Source organism: Numida meleagris, chromosome 6 (genome assembly GCF_002078875.1).
Source record: "Numida meleagris isolate 19003 breed g44 Domestic line chromosome 6, NumMel1.0, whole genome shotgun sequence".
In the NCBI taxonomy this organism is placed as follows: Eukaryota; Metazoa; Chordata; class Aves; order Galliformes; family Numididae; genus Numida; species Numida meleagris.
In genome coordinates, this window is record NC_034414.1 from 1673585 (window position 1) to 1695691 (window position 22107).

General features: G+C 51.6%; 2 protein-coding genes and 3 long non-coding RNA genes across 8 annotated transcripts in view; 2 read left to right on the top strand and 3 right to left on the bottom strand.

Moving 5' to 3' along the window:
- Window positions 3851-5327, bottom strand: LOC110400857 (olfactory receptor 1052-like). The gene has a single exon (XM_021401177.1). It carries the CDS (start codon window positions 4918-4920, stop codon window positions 3982-3984), a length of 939 nt encoding a protein of 312 aa, XP_021256852.1. The 5' UTR covers window positions 4921-5327; the 3' UTR covers window positions 3851-3981.
- Window positions 9299-12799, top strand: LOC110401202. The gene is made up of 5 exons (XM_021402016.1): window positions 9299-9823; window positions 10530-10612; window positions 11046-11091; window positions 11289-11362; window positions 12205-12799. The coding sequence occupies exons 1-5, from the start codon at window positions 9299-9301 to the stop codon at window positions 12323-12325; spliced, it is 849 nt and encodes a 282-aa protein (XP_021257691.1). The 3' UTR covers window positions 12326-12799.
- On the bottom strand, window positions 14179-15307 carry LOC110400890. Its single transcript, XR_002440138.1, has 3 exons — window positions 15271-15307; window positions 14870-15115; window positions 14179-14326 (listed from the first exon to the last, which is right to left on the bottom strand). It is a non-coding gene; the product is annotated as an uncharacterized LOC110400890 (long non-coding RNA).
- On the top strand, window positions 17282-21824 carry LOC110400889. Its single transcript, XR_002440137.1, has 6 exons — window positions 17282-17313; window positions 17539-17634; window positions 18305-18356; window positions 20113-20294; window positions 21093-21415; window positions 21698-21824. It is a non-coding gene; the product is annotated as an uncharacterized LOC110400889 (long non-coding RNA).
- The window catches only part of LOC110400884, a 3619-nt gene continuing 1804 nt past the window's right edge, over window positions 20293-22107 (bottom strand). For 2 of the 4 annotated variants that reach the window (XR_002440128.1, XR_002440129.1), the window contains exons 6-7: window positions 21168-21872; window positions 20293-20703 (exon numbers count right to left, since the gene is read on the bottom strand). This is a non-coding gene — a long non-coding RNA (uncharacterized LOC110400884). The remainder of the gene's footprint in view (window positions 20704-21167; window positions 21873-22107) is intronic. The other 2 variants (XR_002440131.1, XR_002440130.1) reach the window with 2 other exon arrangements.

The following is a 22107-nucleotide window of genomic DNA, read 5'->3' on the forward strand; positions in this document are numbered from 1 at the left end:
TTAGAAATGGAGTCTCACAGTCCCACCACTTTTACAAATGCCCCTAGCCAAATCCTAAGAGATCATGGTGACCGGTCATGAGTGCTGTTCCCCAAGGGTTGGTGCTGGGGCCTGTCCTGTTCAGTACCTTTATTGATGACCTGGATGAGGGGATTGAGTGCACCTTCAGTAAGTTTGCACGTGACACCAAGCTGGGAGGAAGTATTGGTTCTGGGTAGGAAGGCCCAGCAGAGGGATCTGGGCTAACTGGATCGCTAGACTGAGGACAACTGTACGAACTTCAACAAGACCAAGTGCCAAGGTCTTGTTGAAGAGAAGAGGAGGCTCAGGGGAGACTTCACTGCTTTCTACAGCTCCCTGAAAGGAGGCTGTGAGATAGGGGTCGGCCTCCCCTCCAAAGTAACTAGCAATAGGTTGAGAGGGAATGGCCTCAATGTGCTCCAAGGGAGGTTCCGGTTGGATATTAGGAAAAATTTCTTCTCCAAGAGTGGGCAGCTGCTGGAATGGGCTGCCCAGGGAGGCGGTGGACTCACTGTCCCTGGAGGCGTTCAAGATACGTGTAGATGTGGTACTAAGGGCCACGGTTTAGTGGGCAACACTGGTGGTATGTGGATGGTTGGACTAGATGATCCCGGAGGTCTTTTCCAACCTTGGTGAGTCTGATTTTGCCACTCTCCGGTACCTTGTGGCTTTGCAGCAGCCAAGGGTTTGAGCACCCTGCGCTCACATGGCAGCCTGCTTTTGGAACCGGTGGGTTCTTCTCCAGAAGAAAGCAAAGAAACGCAGCCATTGGTTAGGTGTGAAACCAGGCAGCTCTTTGGCCAAGGTTCTGCCTGGGCGAGACCTGGAGGTGCTTCGCCTCTCTCCATTGAGATGGTGCGGCTCAGGGACTGGGAGCTCCCGTGGGCCCACAGTTTGCTCAAAAGCACCGAGGAAATGGATTTAATTGTTGGAAAATTTGTACGCCTTGGCGTAAGCTAAGAAAAGGGGAAAATAAAAGCAGCAGGTGCAAGTTCAGCATATAATAAAGCATACGTGCTGCACACAGCAGTAGGCTGTGTTCATTCAGACTTGACATAGACCATAGACCATGCTCACATCGAGATGATGGCTTAAACACAGCTTGTGCTCAAATACATCTAACTTTCAGCATGCTGTGGGCTTAAATGTGTCTTTTCTGACAAGGACGGGAATGCTTCTCTCAGCATCAGAGCCTGGGTGGTCACTCCGTATGCTGGGAATTTGGGCAGCAGATCTCCCAGGAAGGCCACAGCAGAAAGGACCAGAAAATGTGACTTCTCTCAGTGTAACTTGTCCTCATGTAAGAGGGAGCAGTAATAAAACCAAGATTTTATCCCGCTGGGCTTTTCTTTGCACTCGATGCCAAAGCTGGAGATAAAAGGTAAATCCAGGCTCTCCCTCGGCTCACCAGAGGTAAATCTCCTAAAATGACAGTCTGTGATGCACGGAATGAAAAAAAAAAACCACCAACATCGATTTTTTTCCCAGATAACATTAATCATTACTTGGCAGGGTTATACCAGAGAGCAGAGAAAGCGCGCATCTGATCTGGTATCTGACAAACGGGTGCACGCTTAGAAGCCATCGTGATCTTCTGACACTGTGCTCGGGGGAGAACTTCAGAGCCAGACACCTCATTTCAGATGCCCTGCAGGTGACGTGCGTGGCCTTCCGTTATTATTAACGGGGTTTAGAGCTGCTTTTCACTCCGTCAGGGGGGAAGCAGTGGGGTGCAGCGCAGTGAACTTTTGCGCTTCCTCCTGCCAGCAGCTGCTTCATGTCAGGAACTCTGGGTATTGAACTAAAGCCCAGGGGCACGGGCTTCATCTCAGAATGGGCGGATGAAACCCCCAGCCAGGAATCACATCTCTTGAAGCCATTGTCCAGAGCAGAGAGAGATTGAACTCCGAGCCGTACCCTGCAGCCTCAGGTCGCGCCCTCTCCGCGCTCTCAGTTCCACGTTCTGCTAAGCAGCCTCCAGCAAACTCACCAATATTGATCCTCGTCCTCCTGGGGGAAGGACCTGCATTTATGGCAGCTGCTTTCCCGCTCGTGATCGATAAGACCTCGCATCTCTCGGGCAACCCACGGCCAGACCTTCCGCCAAGGCGTCCCATCTCACCAAGCAGCCCTTCATTAAAAGTTTTCTGACCTTACAACCCCAATGTTACGGCTGCAAGATCCTGCAGAGCAGCTTCTGAAAGGCTGTCCTGCTTAAATAGAGATTCACCTGCTCTCCTTGTGGGCGCTAATCTCAAAACCTGGACGTGGGAACGCGCCCCATCTCTAGGCACTCTGGTGTTGGAGGAGTACCGTGATCCAACTTATCTAGCCAATACCAAGCCCCACAATAGGAGAGTTAACGTCACACAAAAGCTCCCTGTGTCTTCCAGCACCTGTCTTTATTTTTTTCAGCCAGAAACTCTTCCTGTGCTTTGCTCAGAGAGCTCAGGTGTGGCTGTGCTGACTGCGGTGATTACAGAAGGGGGGCACGAGTCATCCCTCCATCCGCTCCAGAGAATAAAAAGTTGAGAATGGCCTCACCTAACCCAAATTTAATTAGAAAAGGGGGATTGCTTCGCAAGGAAGGTCGACAGGATGAACTCAAAGCCCTTACCGGGGAGCCAGGCAGCCTGACCTATGTAATTCAGCATCCGAGAGCATCCAAGGACGACTGCTCACCTGGGATTATTTAGGTAGAGATGTATGTGGGTCACGTAAATCACAACAGTGCTGTCAAATTATTCGCCCGCATGAGATAGCAGCTCTGATCTCCTTATGTATTTTCATTCCCTTTATTGTAAAACCCGGAATATTTATGTCAGGAGTGAGGATGTGCTGCAGGGACGCTGTCTGAGAACGACCTGAACTTGAGGAAAAGACGATGCACGCAGGAGGAAATTGGTAAAATATCAGGATCTGGCATTTTATATAACACACCTTTCACACAGTCTAAGAGAAAAACAATCCGTTGAGGAGATGGAACAGAATAACCTAGAATTTTTAAATGATTTTTTTAACGAATGATCTCCATGGCGTCAGCCAGCTGCAGTTTCCAGCTCGAGTGCTGACAGATGGGAGCTGGAATTTCTGCCGGGAGTCACTTCTCGTGTAAGAAATAAAGACTTTACTGCTGCTATTATTAATGCCCACCCCAAAAGAGCTAACAAATATCAGTTTAACCCTACACAGTTCCAGTCACTCAGCAGCCTGGTTTCAAACACAGACCTACATTTAGAAATTCAGATTTCATATTCACTTGGCCTATTTGCCTTCAGTTATTTTCACTTTCCTGCCAAGAACATCTCTGCCCGGGTTAGCCCTACGGGGGAGAAATGCTGATTCCAACTCAACCATAGAATCACCACGGTTGGAAAAGACCTCTGAGATCATCCAGTCCAACTGCCCATGGCACGCCGCTAAACTCTATGGGAACTTGAAAGCTCCTGGGGCATAATTTGGCACTTCTCTGGTATAGGCATTTGTCTTCTAAACCCAACAGTGGCATGTCCTACACCCCTTCATTTACCGAGCAGGGGCTGCCACTTGGCGTGACAGCTCATTTGAGCTAGGGCTTGACGAGGACGTGGGTAACAAATGCGTACGTGAACACAAAAAGGTTGTATTATGTAGGTAAATACACACTATGATACACAAGTATTGCAGTTCTATGCATACACGTGTACATACGGGTGTAATTTGCCCCCCCACCCCGTAGGACCAGAGACCTCCCAGTGGTCCTTCCTGCTCAAAAGGATCCCCTGCTCAAGGCAGGGCTGACCTCACGGCCAGACCAGGCCGCTCGTGGCTCATCCGGGCGTATTTTGTACATCTCCGTGGTCAGAGCCTCCACAGCCCGAGGTAAATCCCCGTAGCTGGGTGGCCTGAGACCCGGCCTACGATGCTCAGCGCATTTGTGGTTTTCAGGGTCTTCTTCAGCTCCCGAGCCATCCGCCCTGCTCAGACCCTAACCGTAATCCTTTCTGCCATTCTGCTCAGCGCGCCCTTCACCTCCTGGTTCCTCAGGCTGTAGATGAGCGGGTTCAGCATTGGAATCACCACCGTGTAGAAGACAGAGACCACCTTGTCCGTGCCGAGGGAATAACTAGAGCTGGGGCGCAAATACATGAATATCGTTGTTCCGTACAACAGGGTGACGGCTGTCAGGTGAGAGGCGCAGGTGGAGAGGGCTTTTTGCCTGCCTCCAGCTGAACGCATCCTCAAGATGGCACAGGAGATGAAGACGTAGGAGACCAGGATGGCGGCGATGGTGCCGAGTTCAATGACGCCAGCTAAGGAGAAGAGGATCATCTCGTTGACGTAGGTGCTGGCACAGGACAGGGCCAGGAGGGGAGGAACGTCGCAGAAGAAGTGGTTTATGACGTTGGAGCTGCAGAAGGGCAGCCTGACGATGAAAGCCATCTGTACGACGGCATTGAGGATGCCCCCGACGTAGGACCCCACCACTAGCCGCACGCACTGCCTGCGAGTCATAACGGTTGAGTAGAGCAGTGGGTTGCAGATGGCAACGTACCGGTCGTACGCCATGACAGCCAGCAGGAAGCACTCAGTGGTCACAAAGACAATGTAGAAGAAAGTTTGACCTGTGCAGCCAGCGAAGGAAATGGTCCTCCTCTCTGCCAGGAAGTTCACCAGAGTCCTGGGGGCGATCACGGAGGAGAAGCAGATGTCAACCACGGAGAGGCTGCCGAGGAAGAAGTACATGGAAGTGTGGAGCCTGGGGTCACCTCGGATGAGGACGATTATCCCCGCGTTGCCCAAAAGGGTGACGACGTAGATGAGCAGAAACACCACGAAGAGGGCTGCCTTCATCTTGGGATGATCGCTCAAGCCCTCGAGAATGAACTCCACTGCTGAGGTATGATTCTCTTCCACCATTCAGGGCCTCCTCTCTACCAAGGGACAGAGCACAAAGACATGGGACGGCGGAAATGCTGCCTTTTAGTCGTATTATTTTTAAGCTGAAATGGGATAGCTTGACGATTCACACCTTAGTTTGATACCTACGGGTTGATGAGATCAAAGGATAGAGAGGCAGACAACGGACTCTGTCCTTGACCTCCTGCAGTTACGGCTCTCTCTGAATTTGCTTCCCTTCCTTCCCACTTCAGAAAGATCAGAAAGCAGCCGGAACAGGACGGCTTGGAATTCAGGAGGGGATTCAGGCTATCGATGTGATAGTTCGGAGTAAAGGTAAAAATACAATAGCTTTCCTTCCTCAGTTTTGGACAAGATGCTGCGGAAAAGACAAGTTGTCTTTGTGAATCTCTGGGAGGGAGAAGGGGATGTTGGATGATCCTGAAACTCGCTCGAGAAACGAGGAGTTTAACATTACAGTCTCGGAAGCCTTGCGAAGATGATGTCAGAGAGAGCATGAGAGCTATTTGGATTTAAAGCTGTTATTTTGAGCTAGGGTACACATCAAACATGTCCTTAATGTAACTTAGAGAATATAAAATTAAGAGTCTTACTTGCCCCATGACACTGAGAGCACATGCATTGCTCTGGGTGCTAAGGTCACACGTACGAAGAGTTTATGTGAATTTAACCAATGATAAATAAATGAATGCTTGCGTCCCAGCTCATGGCTTCCCCATTAACTGCTACCGCACACCGATGGCATTCGTCACACCTGACATTTCCGGGAGCAGGCTAGGAGATGAAACCTGATTTGCAGATGTAATTGAAGTGCTTGGAGAGGGCTGTGTGCGCTTCCGAATACGAACCAGCTGTGATGTAGGGATTGCAACCAGGCAGAGCTGGGGTCCACCACGTCCTGGAACACGGAGTAACACCTGGTGCCTTTCCCAGGGTGCTCAGGCAGCGGCATCTGACTGAACTGCTCCTCATTTCCAGGTGAGAACAAGGTATGGCACGCAGATTTGGCAGAAGGGAGGGAAAAAATAACACGGGGAAAAACTGGGGGGGAAATAGAGCCACTGTAAAAGTTCACTGCTTTAACTGGCAGCCTATGGAGAAAAGCCTTCACAGAGGACGCTCACAAGATTTCTGTCATCCCATTTTCAGAGGGCAAAGCTCCTCGCCTTTCGGCAGCTCCCACCGCTCACCTTGGCCAGGGAGGAGACCACGGAGCTGCGCTGTGCCAGGCTCACATATTTCCCGTTGTCTGAATTTAGGCACCCATTTCAGCCGCTCACCTTAGTGAGTAGGGGAAATACAGGTTTCTGTTCCCGATAACATGAAGGTTTAGAGTAGAATAATTACTGATTTACAGGAGTAAAGACGAGGATCAGTCTTACCCTTCAGGTGAGTGCCAGGATCAGAAAAGTCATTGCAGAATCCTTCTCCATCAGCTGAACACAGGCACTTTATTTCAGGCTTAACGTGTGAGTTAATCTCCCCTTGAGGGTGTTCTCCTCTCCTCTCCTCCCAGACTCTTTCAAGATACCACCAGCGCTGTCATTCCTGATCCACGTACGCTTTTGATGGCTTTTGATGTGCACCTCAGCAGAAACATTTCCCCTCTAACTAACGCAGAGGAGGGAGCCATCAGCTGTTGTAAATAGCAGCCTCCCCGAAGGCAGTGTTGCTGCAGTGCTTTATACCAGAGGACGGTCCCAATGGAGCTCACCCTGATTGTTCAGCTCTTGAGAGCTCCGCAGAGAGGAGAGCAGAAGTACGAGCATGCCTTCTTGTTTCATATTTTTTAATTGACTCTGGTGGTGGGAAGTAACTTCGCTCCGTCGCTTTTCTCCTTCCAGTTTGGCGTGGCCGTCGTGATCACGAACCAAGTGGAAAGGAAGAGGAAACATCATCGCCCATGCTTCCACTACCAGGTGGGAGAGCAGATGGTCACCTTCAGCCAGCGTTACGTCGGAAGGCTTTGGGTCACCGAGTTACATTCCTCTGAATTCTGGGCCTCTCTTCGGTCTGTCCGTGGCGCTTCCAGCCTGCTTGGCGGCAGCGGCTCCTCCAGCTGGGGATTATGGACAGGCGAGGATGGCAGGTCGGAGATTTCTTTTGGGTTCCTCCAAGGTCTTCTCGCAGATGCAGCACGTTCAGTCCTGGGGAGGCCTCGAACGCCTCCAGGGACGGGGCATCCACAACCTCCCTGGGCAACCTGTTCCAGCGTGTCACCACCCTCTGTGTGAAAAACTTCCTCCTAATATCTAACCTACATCTCCCCTGTCTCAGCTTAAAACCATTCCCCCTTGTCCTATTGCTATCCACCCTTGTGAACAATCGTTCCCCCTCCTGTTGATATGCTCCCTTCAAGTACTGGAAGGCCACAGCAAGGTCTCCCTGGAGCCTTCTGTCCTCTAAGCTGAACGAGCCTCGTTCCCTCAACCTTTCTTCACAGGAGAGGTGCTCTAGCCTCTGATCATCTTGGTGGCCTCCTCTGGACCTGTTCCGAGAGCAACATGTCTTTCTCGTGCTGGGGGCCCCAGGCCTGGACGCAGTGCTGCAGACGAGGCCTCTCAAGAGCCAAGTAGAGGGGGACAATCTCCTCCCTCTCCCTGCCAGCTGCTCCTCTTTTAACGCAGCCCAGAACATAGTCGGCCTTCCGGGCTGCCAGCGCACACTGCTGGCTCATGTCCAGCTTCTCGTCCACCAGGACCCCCGAGTCCCTCTCTGCAGGGCTGCTCTCCAGGAGTTCTTCCCCCAGGCTGTATCAATACCTGGGATTGCCCCGGCCCAAGTGCGGCACCTTGCACTTGGCCTCGTGCAACCGCATCTGGTTCTCACGGGCCCACTTCTCCAGCCTGTCCAGGTCCCTCTGAATGGCTTCCCTGCACTCCAATGCATTGACTACGCTGCTCAGCTCAGTGTTGTCTGCAAACTTCCTGGGGGTGCACTCGATGCCATAGTCTGTGTCATTGATAAAGATGTTGAAGAGCACCGGTCCCAAGACCGAGCCTCGGGGGACACCGCTCGTGACCGGCCCCCAACCTGACACAGAACCATGGATCACAGCCCTTTGGCTGCGACCAGCCAACCAGTTCCTAATCCACCAAACAGTCCGTCCTTCAAATCCATACCTCTACAATTTAGAGAGCAGGATGTGGTGAGGGACCATGTCAAAGGCTTTGGAGAAGTCCAGGTAGATGACATCTGTTGCCCCTCTCCCATCCACCGATGCCATCACTCCATCACTGAAGGCCACCAGATCGGTCAGGCAAGATCTGCCCTCGGTGAAGCCATGCTGGCTGTCCCGGATCACCTCTTTGTCTCGTATGTGCCTTAACATGGCAACTAGGAGGATCTACTCCACGACCTTCCCAGGCCCAGAGGTGAGGCTCACCGGCCTGTAGTTCCCTGGGTCATCCTTACTCCCTTTCTTAAAAATGGGAGTAATGTTTCCCTTTCTCCAGTCACTGGAGACTTCACTGGACAGCCATGATTTGTCAAATACGCTGGAGAGCGGCTCGGCAACCTCATCAGCCATCTCTCTCCAAACCCTGGGATGGATCTCATCTGGCCCCGCGGACTTACAGACATTCAGATTCACGAGGAGGTCTCGGTTGCACTGCTACAGTGCAATGGAATCTGCTCCTCTCACCCACACCCTCACCTCGAGGTTTGGGGTCCCGGCACACATGGGGAGCCTGGCTACCGGTGAAGTCCAAGGGAAAGCATTCACTGAGCACCTCAGCTTTTCACAATCTATCCACTTCCTAACACAGAGGGCAGCTCCCCCACCCCTCCTACCCTGTCAATCCCTTCTGCCAAGCCTGTCGCCCTCAATCACAGCATTCCAATCATGGGCTGTGTCCCACCGCGTTTCTGTGAGAGCCATCAGGTCATACTTTCCCAATTGCTGTGCAGTGGGTGTTAGTCTCCTCCTCCTGGGAAGAATCTAGCTGCTCCGTGCCTAATTAGACAGCGATCGAAGGCAGGAATTGTGACACTGAGATGCTTAGAGTCGGGAAGGAAAGATTTCTGTAAGGATCTCCTCACAGAGGGAAAAAATACTGTATTTGCAGCGAGAAAACCGAGCAAGAAGATGGGAGCGAGAGAAATATTTGCTACGTCCTGTGGTTCGATGCCTTCTCAGAGCTACAGGAGACAACGGAGCACAGTTCTCCATCGTCCCATCCGTGCCCAACACAAAGCGATCGGTTGGGATCAGGCACAAGGATTTAACTGATTAATGAATCCCACCGCGAGGCAAGAAGGAGCATCGTGTCACAAACTTTAGTCTAAAAGGTGGAATTCCAGTCCCTCATTGGGATCTGGAGCCCGCGGCCCGCTCTAGCGCTCGGCCGCCCCGCACACAGCGGGGGGTTGAACCGGGATGATCCTCGCGGTCCTTTTCGCCGCGGGCCATTCTATCATTGCGCGATTCCAGGAACTGTCAAAGCCCCGGGCCGGCCCCGGCCGCGCCGACGACGCAACGAGCGCCAGGTGCCGCGGGGCCGCCCGGGCACAGCCGCGCCTCGTCGGGAGCCCCGGGCGGGGGCGGGGGGCGGGGCCCCCCCCAAAGCCTCTTAAGCTCCGCCGGGAGCTACGGGCTGCGGCGAGAGCTGTCGCGGTACGGACCGGCTCCGACGGCGGCGGGGATGAGGCGGGAGGCCGCCGGACTCTCACCCCGCTCGTTTCGGGGCCGGCGCGGGGCTCCCGCCGGGCTGCCCCGGCTTCTGCGGAGCGGGACGGGACCGTGTGTATTCTCTCCCTCTTTCCCTGCTTAGGTGTAAGTCCAGGAGCGCGATCTCGTTCCCACGGCGGAGACGCGGCGGGGCAGCTCGCGGGACCGGCAGGCTGCTGCGGCTGGCTGCGTTGTCTTGAGGCGGAGTCGCTCTTCCCCCGGGAGAAGCGGCAGGTATTGAGCCGTGCCCGGGGATGGATGGAGAACGAGCGCGGTGCTCGCGTGGGAGGAAGACGTGGGGGACATCATCCAGCACGGGACGAGGAAGCCGGCGAGAGCTTCGGCATGCGGCTGGAAGCGGCCTCCCGGCTGCGGCATCACTGCTCAGGGTGGGCTGGAACCGCCCTGCAGGGTGTGGAAGGTACAAGTTGTGACTTTGCCTCTTACAGGAGCTGCTCGGAGGCATCCCTCGGGTTACAGCATGGGAAGGGGTCCCACAAGCGGCAGTTGAAGCTGGGAGGCTCCTTCCCTCTGTGCTCAGAGGGGTGCATCCTGAAGAGTTAGAAATGAAGGAAAAAGGGCAGGAGTGCTGCATGGGGGAGGGGAGCTCGGGGATAACTGGGAAGGGGAGAAGGAAGAGATAGGGTGTGGAAGGCTGAGGCCTGCTCAGCGTCACCTCTGGGGAGGGAGGTGGAGGATAAGAGGAGTTCACGTGTTTGTCAGCAGCGAAGTGAGACCAGGGAACACAGAGGTGCCATCTGCCTTCTCTTCTTCTGCGGGCCCAGCCGAGAGCACTCCTCGGGGATCCCGGAGGAGGTGGTCCAAGATGATTTAGGTGAGGTCTATGTCCACAAATCCCTTGGTCCTAATGGGATACAGGTGTGGGTGCTGAGGGGATAGCCCAATGGCTTTCTAACATTTTGTATGATCTTTCCTATAGGAAATGTGCGTGAGGACCAGAGGACAGTCAGCACAGCCTTCCAACAGGGCAAGAAGCACGGCCGCCCCTCCATCCCCAGTGAGGTGAGGGAACAACTTGTTCTCGATGTCATCTCCAGGCACTGGGAAGAGAGAAAAAAAATAGTCTGAGGCAGTCAAGGTGGCTTCAGCTGGACCAAGCTGGTAGCATTATAAGTTGGTGCGGTCTGTTTAGATTAGAGAGGGGCACAATGTGACTTTAGCTGGTAAATCTCTCAAGTGCAAGAGTCTGGTTGCTGGGAGCTGTGCGGTGTTCACAGATGGGAACACCAGAAGGAAGAAGGATTGGACTGTGAGCAACGGAGCAGTGGCAGTGTCCCCTTGCCTGGGGCTACGGAAGCTTGGAGGCTTTCCCAGGTGACCCGCCCTAGAGAGCGGGGCCCTTCCCATCCCAATGGCTCTGTTCTTGTTTCAGGGTGTTCTCCAACTGGAGGGCTGCCAGCCCCGGCAGCTCCCAGAGCTCTTTTTTTTTTTTCAGGTTCAGGGCCAGACCAAGGATTGTGAGGCTGCCCCCCTGGAGCAAGGTGAGCTGTGCTGTGTTTCGAGTTTGTGGGTTGTATGGGGTGCCAGGGGACACAAGTGTGTTCTGAGGGTGATAGTGTGCTTTTCTCCTCCAGCCTTTCTCCTGGAGGAGTGTGAGAAGGGCTGCCTGCCCTTCTGTGCAGAAGTCCTGGCAATGGTGGGTCATGTCGGGCACTGCAGAGTTGCTTTCTTCTCTCAGGTCTGGGTGCAGCTGGTGTCCCATGAGGAAGGTGAAGCCCTGAGGTTGGAAGGCTGTGGCTGCAGAGGGACCAGGTAGGTATGTGTTGCATGTTGCAGTTATTTGGCTCCTGTTGTGTTTTTGGCTTAGCGGTGGTTTTAATTAAGGCTGGGCTTGGTTGTGGTCTGGCACGTTGGTGGCTTGTGTGGTTGTCGAGTTGGATGCTTATAGGGGGTGGCAGTCATAAGTGTGTGATGCTGGCTTAGCGGTGGTTCTTAGTGAGAATGGGGTTGAGGTGGGTGTGCCAGTGGAGTGTATGGTTTGGAGATGCTGCTGGGGGAAAGCACTGCCCACACGTGTTGTGTGTCGTACCTCTTTGGCTCCTGTTGGGTTTTTGCTGTTCGTGTGCTTGGGTGGATGGTTGGGGTGGTTTTAATTGAGGATGGGGTTGAGGTGAGTGCTTTGTGTTGCAGTAAAGTGGGATAGTTACTCAGGTTTTGAGGCGTGGTATGAGAAAAATAGACACACAGTCAGTGTGTATTATTTTCCCATATGTCATGGGGCTGCTTGCTGGGATTATCTCAAAGAGAATTTTCTTGGGGTGGGAAGGGGGGCACTGGTCAGTAATGGATTTTATTAATGGCAGGGGAGGGGCATCTGCCACCAGGAGTGGGGCGGGGGGTGCTTTTCCCCCCCACCCACTGAGTGGGGTGGGAGAGCTCCTAGGAAAAAATGGGTCTGCTGGGGAAAAAATAGAAACCTTACTCTTCAGAGAAGTCTGTGATGCGGCTGACTTCTGTTATTTCTGTGTAGGTCAAGGGAGAAATCTCTCTTTGTGGATCAGGTTTTAGTCATAGTATTTAGGAGTATCTCTCTTACAATGTGCTGAATGGAACTGGTGGAGGGACAATTTCAACTGAACTGCAACCTTCAATAGCCAAAAGCTTGGTGTCCCTTTCAAGAGAGATGTCTTCTGCTGCCTGTCTTGCCAAGTGCCTTCTTCAGAAAGGAACCTGGATGAGTTTGCTGAGGCCTATCTCTGGTTTCTCGCCGGGTGACTCGAGCCGGTGCTTCTCGGCCGAACCCGGCACGTCCAACCTCGGTGAGTCGGTTCCTGCAGAGCTTTGTCCCAAGTGGAGACCCGAGCCTGATGCGGCCGATGGAAATAGGTCCTGCTCTGTAACAAAAGAAATGGAACCCTGCTGCGACTCTGCCCTTGCGTACGTTATGTTGAATCTCTGTACATGGGTCTGCAATGACTAATGGGCTTTGCTTAGACTTAGTTAATGCTGTGATAATTCAGGAGAGAGAGTGGAGTTAGTTGAGTTAGATTTGATACTGCATCTCCCTGACTTAACCTAACAGCTCTTTGCAACTGCTTGAGTCATTTAACTCATTAGTTCAAGAAGGTGTCTGCAGGTAATTAAGGTGTCCCTCCTCCTGCTACACAGCATGTATGTTGTTTTTCTTTCCATAGGGATGTCTAAAATGCTCACTACTGAGCTGTGAGGCAAAGTTAATAAAAGAACTATGCCAACTCAATGAGCTGTCTGTTTATTCTTTTCCTATAGAGTAAGACAGCAGCCTGGGTCGGAAGGGACCCGGGTGCTGTGTGAGCCCTCTCAAACTCAATGCGCTGCCTCCGAGAGCGGTGTCCAAACCCTTCTCCAACTCCTCTTTGTTGAGGCTGTGCCTGCTGCCTGCCTGGCCTCTGCTGAATCAACTTCTCATCGGCTCTGGTGTGACCCTCCCCTGATGTGGCTCTTCACCGTTCCGTCCGCTCCCATCACTGCTCACGTGGAGTGGAGCTCAGTGCAGGACCATGGCAGCTTCTGGTAGATGTCACCCTCTGCACCCCTCACCATCTGAGCATTGTAGAATCATTCCAGTGGGAACAGATGGCTAGGGAAGATAGTCCAGTCCAACCATCAGCCCTTCACCCCTAAGCCATGTCACAGCTTGGTGCACTGCTTGGCCTTCACTTGAATGTTTCTGGGGATGCCGACTCCTGGGCCAGCCTGTCCCATGCTTGCTCTCGGCCAACTTCATGCGGTTGGTGAACATTCTGCCTACCCCTGTGCAGAGATGTCTCAGCCAAACCTGTCTACCCCTGAGAAGGCAACGGCTCCTCTTACTTCAGCATCACCTGCAAACATACTTAATGCCCATTCGAGTCCTGTATCCTGATCACTTAAGGAAATACCAAAGAGAACTGGCCCAGAGGGGGTAGCCCTGTGGCATCTGTTTGCCAGCCCCTCACCCTCTCACTTATTCTGATGCCTGGAGCCTCCTCTCCAGGGGGCTGAGGCTTCACTAAGCATTATGTTCATTTGATTGTTTAGAGATGTACGATTATGAAGGGCTGCTTTCTGACACAGGGTTTAGTTTTTGCATGGGCTTGCGTGACAAGGATTTTCCTCATGTACTCAAATAGATAATAGTAAGTGCTTTGAACTAGACTGTGGCCTGAGGTGTCTCCTTGTAATCCACATGTTTTGGAATTGTAGGGGTGGGAAGGGACTGCTAGGGATTGTTTATAGTTTCCCCCCCCACCAAAGCAGGCTTTGGACATCGCTGAGTGGCAATCAACTTGCACAAACAATCGCAAAGCAGAAGATAGATAGAGAAATGCTGAATCAGAATTATTGGACAGCTGGAGTTCATGGACCCCTCTCTCTAATAAAGGAATGTAAAAAGATCAGTCTTGAATCTATAAGAAATGCATAGGTGACACTTGAAGAGCTGGATGTTTTTTACTGCTACACTCCCATCATTTTACTATTCAAGTTCTCTGCCCAATATAACATTATTACCGTGCTTGTTTCTGTAAAACCATCCAGAAGGTCTGAGCAAGGAGTACAGTCTGCAGCTGTAGAGCCTTAAACAGCCAAAAGATCCTTCTGCTGATTCCTTATGTATTTCCTGTGCACACGTTTGGCAGAGAGTTTACAGTGTACACACCAGTCTTAAAAATGCATATTTCCCAATGAAAGGAGCTATAAACTCTCCTTAACGTCTCTTTTGATGGAGGCCTGGGCTCTATGAGTGTATTCCTTCATCTGTGAAGAGAAGAAAGCATTTCCTTACTCTTGTTCTTTTTGTAATTTTTAAAGTAAATCAGAAATAAGAGCCCTGCTCCTTAATTCACCTGGGCTCGGTGACAACCAACAGTCTTGTCCTGTGAGCTGTGTCCAGAACCTGACCTTGGTGCTTTCCTGGTTTCTATTGAGTGCAGATCCTTCATCACACAGCATACGAGGAAGCTCTGACCTGCTCCCAGTTATACTCATGCATGCAGCTTTGCCATAGAAATCTCCCTTCCACATCAGCTCGGGCTAACGAGCCGAGAAGATGAATCCCTCCCCTTAACCCTACACAGGGAAGGTCAACCTACAGGGATATTGCTAATTAAATAAAAAAAAAAAAAAAAAAAATAAAAAAACAACCATACAAAGACCTCCTGTTGCCCTGTACCCCATCTAGCCATCCTTTGTGGTTCGTAGCTTCTTAAGTACTTGACACAAGAAGAACTGGGGGTGGAAGTAGAAATACTGAGGAAAGAGGAAGGTTTCCCATACTGTCTCGCCAATGTTATTGCTTACAGCACAAGCTCTGTAGACTGCCTAGATGCTCCGGACTCAGAGAAGCCTGGCAGAACCCTCATCCTTCCAAATGCATTTCCTGAGAGACGAGACCCCACGTCATAAGCTTGGCAAAAGCGCCCGAGAATGGGTCCAACCAGTTCCAAGGAATGTAAAAGAGCTCGCACGCATTCGCATTGGGCCCCAGGTCACTTTATTAATGGGAAAACCAGCCAACTAGGGAATGACCGTACCAAACAATTACACCTGTGAAGAGCACAAAAGGAAATAAAGCTGTTTACAGTGGCGCGATAAAACTGCCACAATAATAGTGGGATGGCAAAGTCTCCGGCTGCAGCAAATGAGAACGAGGCCAAACTCAGCAGCTGCAGAGGCAGAAACAAAGGAAGACAGCTGCTTACCAACAGAAGGCCATAGGTAGGCAGGCATCTCCAGAAAAAGAGGCTCTCCCCTCCACTGCCAGCCTTTAAATGAGGGCTGGGAAGGGCCGGATCCTGTCTCCACCCCTTCCTCTCTCTCAGCTGCATCGCCCTCACCTGAGCTCCCCAGAGCCGGCCCCACCTTCCCACCAGGTGCTGCATCACTGCTGCCAGCCCTGAGGTTGCCTCATTGCGTTCATCGTGGAACACAATGAGATAAGAGTTGCCTGAAGGTCTAAAATACTGAATAGTGACACAACACACAGCCTGCAAGCCCCTTGTTTACGTCTTCCTCTGGAGCAGATGGAGATGGCTTTCAGGTCATGACATCGGAGCACAGCATCCTTACAGCTGGTCGCAACCGATCAAGCACGTTTATTGAGAGACAACCTCACCTGCAGTGCACTGTTCACCACAACGTGTGCCTGTATTACTGCGGGGCCATTCAGAAACATGAGAAGTAGTCACGGTACTTACGTACAAAATGTGCTACAGGCATAAACAGTGATGTATAAACAATAGTTTTACGTGTTGCCTTCCCATAATATTCTGGCACACCACCACGCATAGGGACACTGCGATACTCTAGAAGGCTTCCTCCTGACCGCTGGGTTTCTTCTCCTGTCCACGTACCGACTCAAAAGAGCAAGATGGTGACGCAGGAGACTTTAAGCAGCATCACCTTCTCCTTAACTGCGAATGCCTTCTCTCAAACAGAGCAGCACAGCGAGGATACGCCAGTTAAATGGCTTCTGTTGCTCTTTAGTACCGCAGTTACGCCACAGAGAGCTGCATTTTCAAAGGCAGCCTGGCTCAGGGAATTGTTCTCTCTCCCCCTGCGATAAGTCCAGCAGAACACCCAGAATATTTAACACCAAAACCCAAATTCCGGGCGAGCGCAGCGTGGGCATCTTTGAGACATTCACATTGCGCTCGGGGATTGATCTGCAGAAGACGTGCAACGTTAAAGCAGCCTGGATTTCCACGCTGTCCGAAAGCTGTGGAAGTGCCACCCCCTCAGAGACCTCAGGAAGAGATTCCCTCGCCGCCCTCCCTGCCCATACACAATTCAGACAGAGCCGAACGGAAGCCTGCGCGTTCAGGTGTGATTAAAAGAACCCAAACCGATAAGAAATCCCACGCACCGCTGAGCGAGAAGCACTTTAGTTATGCAGCCCCTAATTACTGAAGTTTCGAGGCCAACCAAAAGGAGGACAGGCAGAGATTTTAAAGCTTTCGTTTCTAGACTCTGTGTGAACAGGTTCGGAAGGCAAACTGAGGCAGGAGTAGATGCAAAGGGCAATTCTTAAGGCTGTAACACAGCCTATACTAGGGGCGGCCTGAGTTGATGAAGAGAGTGCTTAGAAAGCGATTGTGTAGTGATCTCGCCCTAGACTGCGTGCATGGGAAAGAACAAAACGTACACTGCAGAAAACCGTGTGTGAATGCAAAGAAACAGCAGATGAAGGGCAAGGAACGCGCTGCAAGAACTGGCGAGGGAAACCTCTTGCTCCATTTGCGGGCGAGGTTTGTTGCGGACAGCTGGGCCGCAGGGTGCGAAAAGATGAGCTACCAGCTTCGGGCTTCATAATGCTTAGGGCAGGAAGAAGATGAGAAGCGTTAAGATGTTTTATGAGGTTGATCACACGCATCAACAGAGCGGAGGAGAAGCATGCAAAATCCACGGGAGTGCAAACATCGTACGGCGAGGTTACGTTACTAGATGCAACGATACATGAAAATAATACCAGGTCTGCACGCCGGCTACTTGTTACGCCACATTTTTGCTTCAGAGAAGAGGAATAATTAAACGGAGACATCAGGGCTGGCAGCAGTGATGCAGCACCTGGTGGGAAGGCGGGGCCGGCCCGGGGGAGCTCAGGTGCGGGCGATGCGACGCAATGCAGCTGAGAGACCCGAAGGGGAGGAGCCGGGATCCGCCCCTTCCCAGCCCTCATTTAAGGGTCGGCAGCAGAGGTGAAAGCACCCTGCCTGAGTTCTCTATCTGGCTGGGATGTGCTGTAGGTGAGCAGCTTCTTTTCTTTGTTTCTGTCTCTATGCTTATTTTCCCTGCATTAGGGTTTGTCCCTGGGACTTTGCCACCTGGCTATTGTTGCTATACTTTCTGTCTCATCATAGCATTATGCAGGTTGCATGAGAAGTTGGTCCCTCTCCTGTTTATAAGCTGCCTTCAGGGGTGAGAAAATATCGGAGAGATTCCAACCTGATTCCTTTCTCTTTTCTGTTTAGTTGAAGTGCAGCAGCCCTGTGCTTGGCTTTGTGCCCTTTCTCTGGACCCACTTGCCAGCTCCGTGTCTATCTTGTGCTGTGGGCCCAGGCCACCAGGTGAGACCTCATGCAGTTGGAGGAGAGATGGACAGTGGCCTCCCTCGTCCCAACAACTGCTTCACTTTCAATGCAGCCTGGGATACTGCCACGCTTTCAGGCCGTCAGTGCGCGCTGTTGGCTTGTGTCAAGTTCCCAGTCCCCCAGAACCCTTGAGTCCTTCTCCCCGGGGCCATTTGCAGAGAGTTCTTCTCCCAGTCTGCACTCGTATCCGGGAAGGCCCCGCACTGAGTGCGACGCTTGGCTGCATCAAACCTCAGTGGGTTCACGTGGGTTCACTTTTCAGGGACGTCTAAACCCCTTGGGATGGCACGGCTCCTTCTGTTGTATGGACTGCCCCGCTCAGCTCAGTGTCGTCCTCAGGCGTGCGGAGGCTGCGCTCGGTGCTGGCTCTGAGAGGGGACCCCGTTCATCAGTGGCTCCCTCCAGTGGAGACACTGAGTCAGGGCAGGTGGTGGTGATGGAACACCAGGTGGGAAGGCGGGGCCGGCCCCGGGGAGCTCAGGTGTGAGTGATGCAGCTGAGTGAAAGGAAGGGGTGGAGACAGGATCCGCCCCTTCCCGGCCCTCATTTAAGGGCTGGCAGGGGAGGAGAGAGCCTCTTTGGTTGAAGATTCCTGCCTGCACGAGGTTTTCCACAGGTAAGCAGCTCTCTTCCTCTGTTTCTGCAGCTGCTGTCTTTGTGATTCCATCTGCTGTCCGGAAACAATCGCTCGCAGTCAGGTGAGTTCCTGCTGTCGAGTCTCGGCAGAGAAGCGTGGTGGTACCTGATCCATCCGCAGAGATGGGCGCCGCGCATCACAGAGGCTCTGTGCGCGCTTGAGGGCCTCGTTAAGACCGAGGACGCTTGAAAGCATCAGAAGTGTTTTCCAAAGGTGAATCCTTCGGCCACCTGGCTGAAATTCCTCAGAGGGAGTTACTAGCCATGTGGGAGAGGCATTCTTCTAGACGGGGAAGATTGAGATCCGACTCCCTTTAGCTGGAGGGAGAAAGCGGCTGATTAAGCCAGTAGTTTGGCGTCGGGAAGGCCGAGTTCAAAGCGCTCCCTTCTGTTCCCTTCATCTTTCCTCACTTTTCCCACTGCTAGCCCTGGTTGTTGTTGCATCAAGTACTTAAGAAGCTACGAACCGCTGAGAAGGGCTAGATTGAGTACAGGATGATAGGAGGTCCTTGTTTGGTAGGTTTTTATTTCTAATACAATACCAGAATCCCTGTAGGTTGACCTTCCCTGTGTAGGGTTAAGGGGAGGGATTTATCTTCACAGCTTGTTAGCCCGAGTTGATGTGGAAGGGTGATTGATTACTATGGCAAAGCTGCTTGCATGAGTGTAGAGCTGGGAGAAGGTCGGAGATTGCTCGTGTGCGGTGCGATGAGTGATCAGAACACAATAGAAACAAGGGAAGCACCAAGGTCAGGCTTTGGAAACCGCTCATGGTCCAAGGCCGTTGGTTGTCACCAAGCCCAGGTGAATTAAGGAGCAGGGATCTTATTTCTGATTTACTGTAAAAATTAAAAAAAAAAAAAAACAAGGAGAAAGGAAATGCTTTCTTCTCTTCACTGATGGAGGAATACACTCAAAGAGACCAGGCCTCCATCAAAAGAGAGGGCAAGGAGAAATTTTAGTTCTTCCTATTAGGAAAGATGCATTGTATCGACCAGTGCATATGCTGGAAGCTCTCTTCCAGGTGTGCGTGCCCAGGAAATACGTTAGGAAGCAGATGAAGGGGTTTTTGGCCCTTTTAGGTTTTGTAGCTGCAACCTGTTCTTCTTGCTCAGATGTTCTGGATGTGAACAGTAGCAAACATGGTAATAATGTTACTAGGCAGAAAACTTGAATAGTAAAATGATGGGGAAGGTAGCAGTAAAAAACATCCAACTCTGGGTGGGAGAAAATCTTTACTAGTCAGCTGTGCCTTTATTACAGACAAAAGAATGATCTTTTTATGTTCCTCTACTCAAGGGACAGCTCTGTTAACTTCAGCTGTCCAATACATTCTGATTCAGCAACTGCTCTATCTTCTGCTTTTTGATTGCCTCTGTGAGTTGATTGCTGGTCAGCGATGTCCTAAACCTGCTATGGCAGCAGGGGCGGACTACAAACAAACTACAGCAGTCTCTTGTAACCCCTATAACTGCAAGAAAGCACACGGATTACAAAAGGGAAACATCTCAGCCCACATTGCCTGTTGTCGTACGTAAGGAAAATCCTTGTCAGGAAAGGAAATGCAGAAACTAAAGCCCATGTTAGTGAAAGGCCCTTCCTAATTGTGCAACTCCAAGGAAACCAATGAAGAAAAAGCAAAGTGAAGCCTCAGCCCTGTACAAAGGAGGGTCCAAGCATCAGAATAATCGAGAGGGTGGGAGGCCAGCAGGCAGGCATCAGTCAGATGCCACAGGGCTTCCCTGCCGGCCCAGTTCTCTTTGGTATTTCCATATTTTCCATAAATGACCAGGATACAAGACTTAAATGTGTGTTAAGTATGTTTGCAGATGATGCTGAAGGATGAGGAACCATCGCCTCCTCAGGAGTAGAAAGGTTTGGATGCAACATCTCCACGCAGCAGCAGGCAGCACGTTCACCCACCGCATGAAGTTGGCCAAGAGCAAGCGTGGGACAGGCTGGCCCAGGAGTCTGCATCACCAGAGGCATTCCAGGAAAGGGTAAGCAGTGCACCGAGTTCTTAAATGGTGTGGGGGTGATGGGTTGGCAGTTGTACTGGACGATCTTCCATAGCAGGCTGTTGCCACAGGCATGATTCTACAATGCAAAAAAGGTGAGGGGGCCAGAGGGTGAGAGCTACAAGAAGCCGCCAAGGTCCTGTGTTGAGCTCTGCTCTGTAAGAGCAGGGATGGATAGGAAGGAACAGTGCAGAGCTGCATCAGGGAGGGTCACACTGCAGCTGATGAGAAGTTAACTCAGCAGAGGGCAGGCAGGCTGCAGGCACAGCCCCAGAGTGGATGAGTTGGAGAAGGGTTTGGACACTGCTCTCAGAGGCAGCACACTGAGGTTTTGCAGACTCATCAGAACAAGGGCATGTAGGTCCCTTCTGACCCAGGCTTGTGTCTTATTCTGTAAGAAAAGAGAAACAGAGACCGCATTGAGTTGACATAGTATTTTATTAAGTTAATCTCACAGCTCAGTAGTGAACATTATAGACATCCCTCAGGGTAGAAAGCAACATACATTCCGTTCATCAGGAGGAGGGACACCTTAATTGCCTGCAATTGATTCTTGAACTGAGTTAAATTACTCAAGCAGTTGCAAAGAGCTGTTAGGTTAAGTCACAGTGCAGCAGTATCACATCTAACCCAACTAACTCCCCTTTTCCTCTCCTAAATTACCACAGCAGCAACTTAGTCTAAGCAAAGCTCATTAGTCATTGCAGACCTATGTACAGAGATACAACTTAACATGCACAAGGGCAGAGTCGCAGCAGGGTTCCATTTCTTTTGTTACAGAGCAGGACCTATTTCCATCGGCCACATCAGACTTCACTCTCCACTCAGGACAAAGCTCCGCAGGAACCAACTCACCAAGGCTGGATGCACAGGGTTCGGCCAAGAAGCACCAGCTCGAGTCACCCAGCGAGAAACCAGAGATAGTCCTCAGCAAACTCATCCAGGTTGCTTTCTGAAGGCAGCACCACTCCATGCTCAGGGAGTTCCACCAAGTTGGAGAAACTCCTGCAACGCAGCTGCAACCATACAGGCACCAGAGAAATGCACCAAGCCATTTCATTGGGCAAGTCAAGTGAGCCTGATACATGGTCCTTTTGAAAGAGGTAACATTTGACAATGTTTGTTCTGTCTCCCTCCTGAATTTGCTTACAAAACCTGCCACCAATTGCAAAGGGGCCCTTGTTCTCCCCTCTCCCATTCCCCAAGATCAATAAGCTAAGTGCCACCAGCCAGCCAGGCAGGCCCAAGCACAGAAATAGCCAGCGCAGCCCTGTTTTCAGGGCAGATACTCCCAGGCATCCCAGTCCCCACCCCTAACGCAGAGCATTCCCACCCACAGTCCTTCCCAGAACCCCTCTTTGACCACTCATTCTTCTCTCCCACAGAGCCAGCATCACCCGCTGCCCACCCCACAGAACTGAACTTACCTACCAGCATTCTGGGGGCAGACGCTGAGAAGAAAACAGAGTTAGACCGGGAAGTTCTCCTCCGCCATTCCACTTCAGCAAGAAGGCAACAAAGCAGAAGACATCCCTCTTCAAAGGGACACCAAGCTTCTTGCTATTGAAGGTTACAGTTCAGTTCAAGTTGTCCCTCCACCAGTTCCATTCAGCACATTGTATGAGATAGTATTTAAGACTGATTAAAACCTTATCTGCTAAGAGAGCGTTTTCTCCATTTACTTACATACAAATAAAGTCAGCCTTATCACAGACTGCTCTCAAGAAAAGGGTTTCTAGTTTTTCCCCAGCCCACTCATGTTTTCCTAGGATCTCTCCCACCCCACTCAAGGGGT

Excerpts from the sequence above, each read along its gene's own strand:
- LOC110400857 (XM_021401177.1), bottom strand. The coding sequence starts at position 4,920 with ATGGTGGAAGAGAATCATACCTCAGCAGTGGAGTTCATTCTCGAGGGC.
- LOC110401202 (XM_021402016.1), top strand. The coding sequence starts at position 9,299 with ATGATCCTCGCGGTCCTTTTCGCCGCGGGCCATTCTATCATTGCGCGA. Across the intron at positions 11,092-11,288 it reads GGCTGCCCCCCTGGAGCAAG|GTCTGGGTGCAGCTGGTGTC; the intron begins GTGAGCTGTGCT and ends TTCTTCTCTCAG. Across the intron at positions 11,363-12,204 it reads TGTGGCTGCAGAGGGACCAG|CCAAAAGCTTGGTGTCCCTT; the intron begins GTAGGTATGTGT and ends AACCTTCAATAG.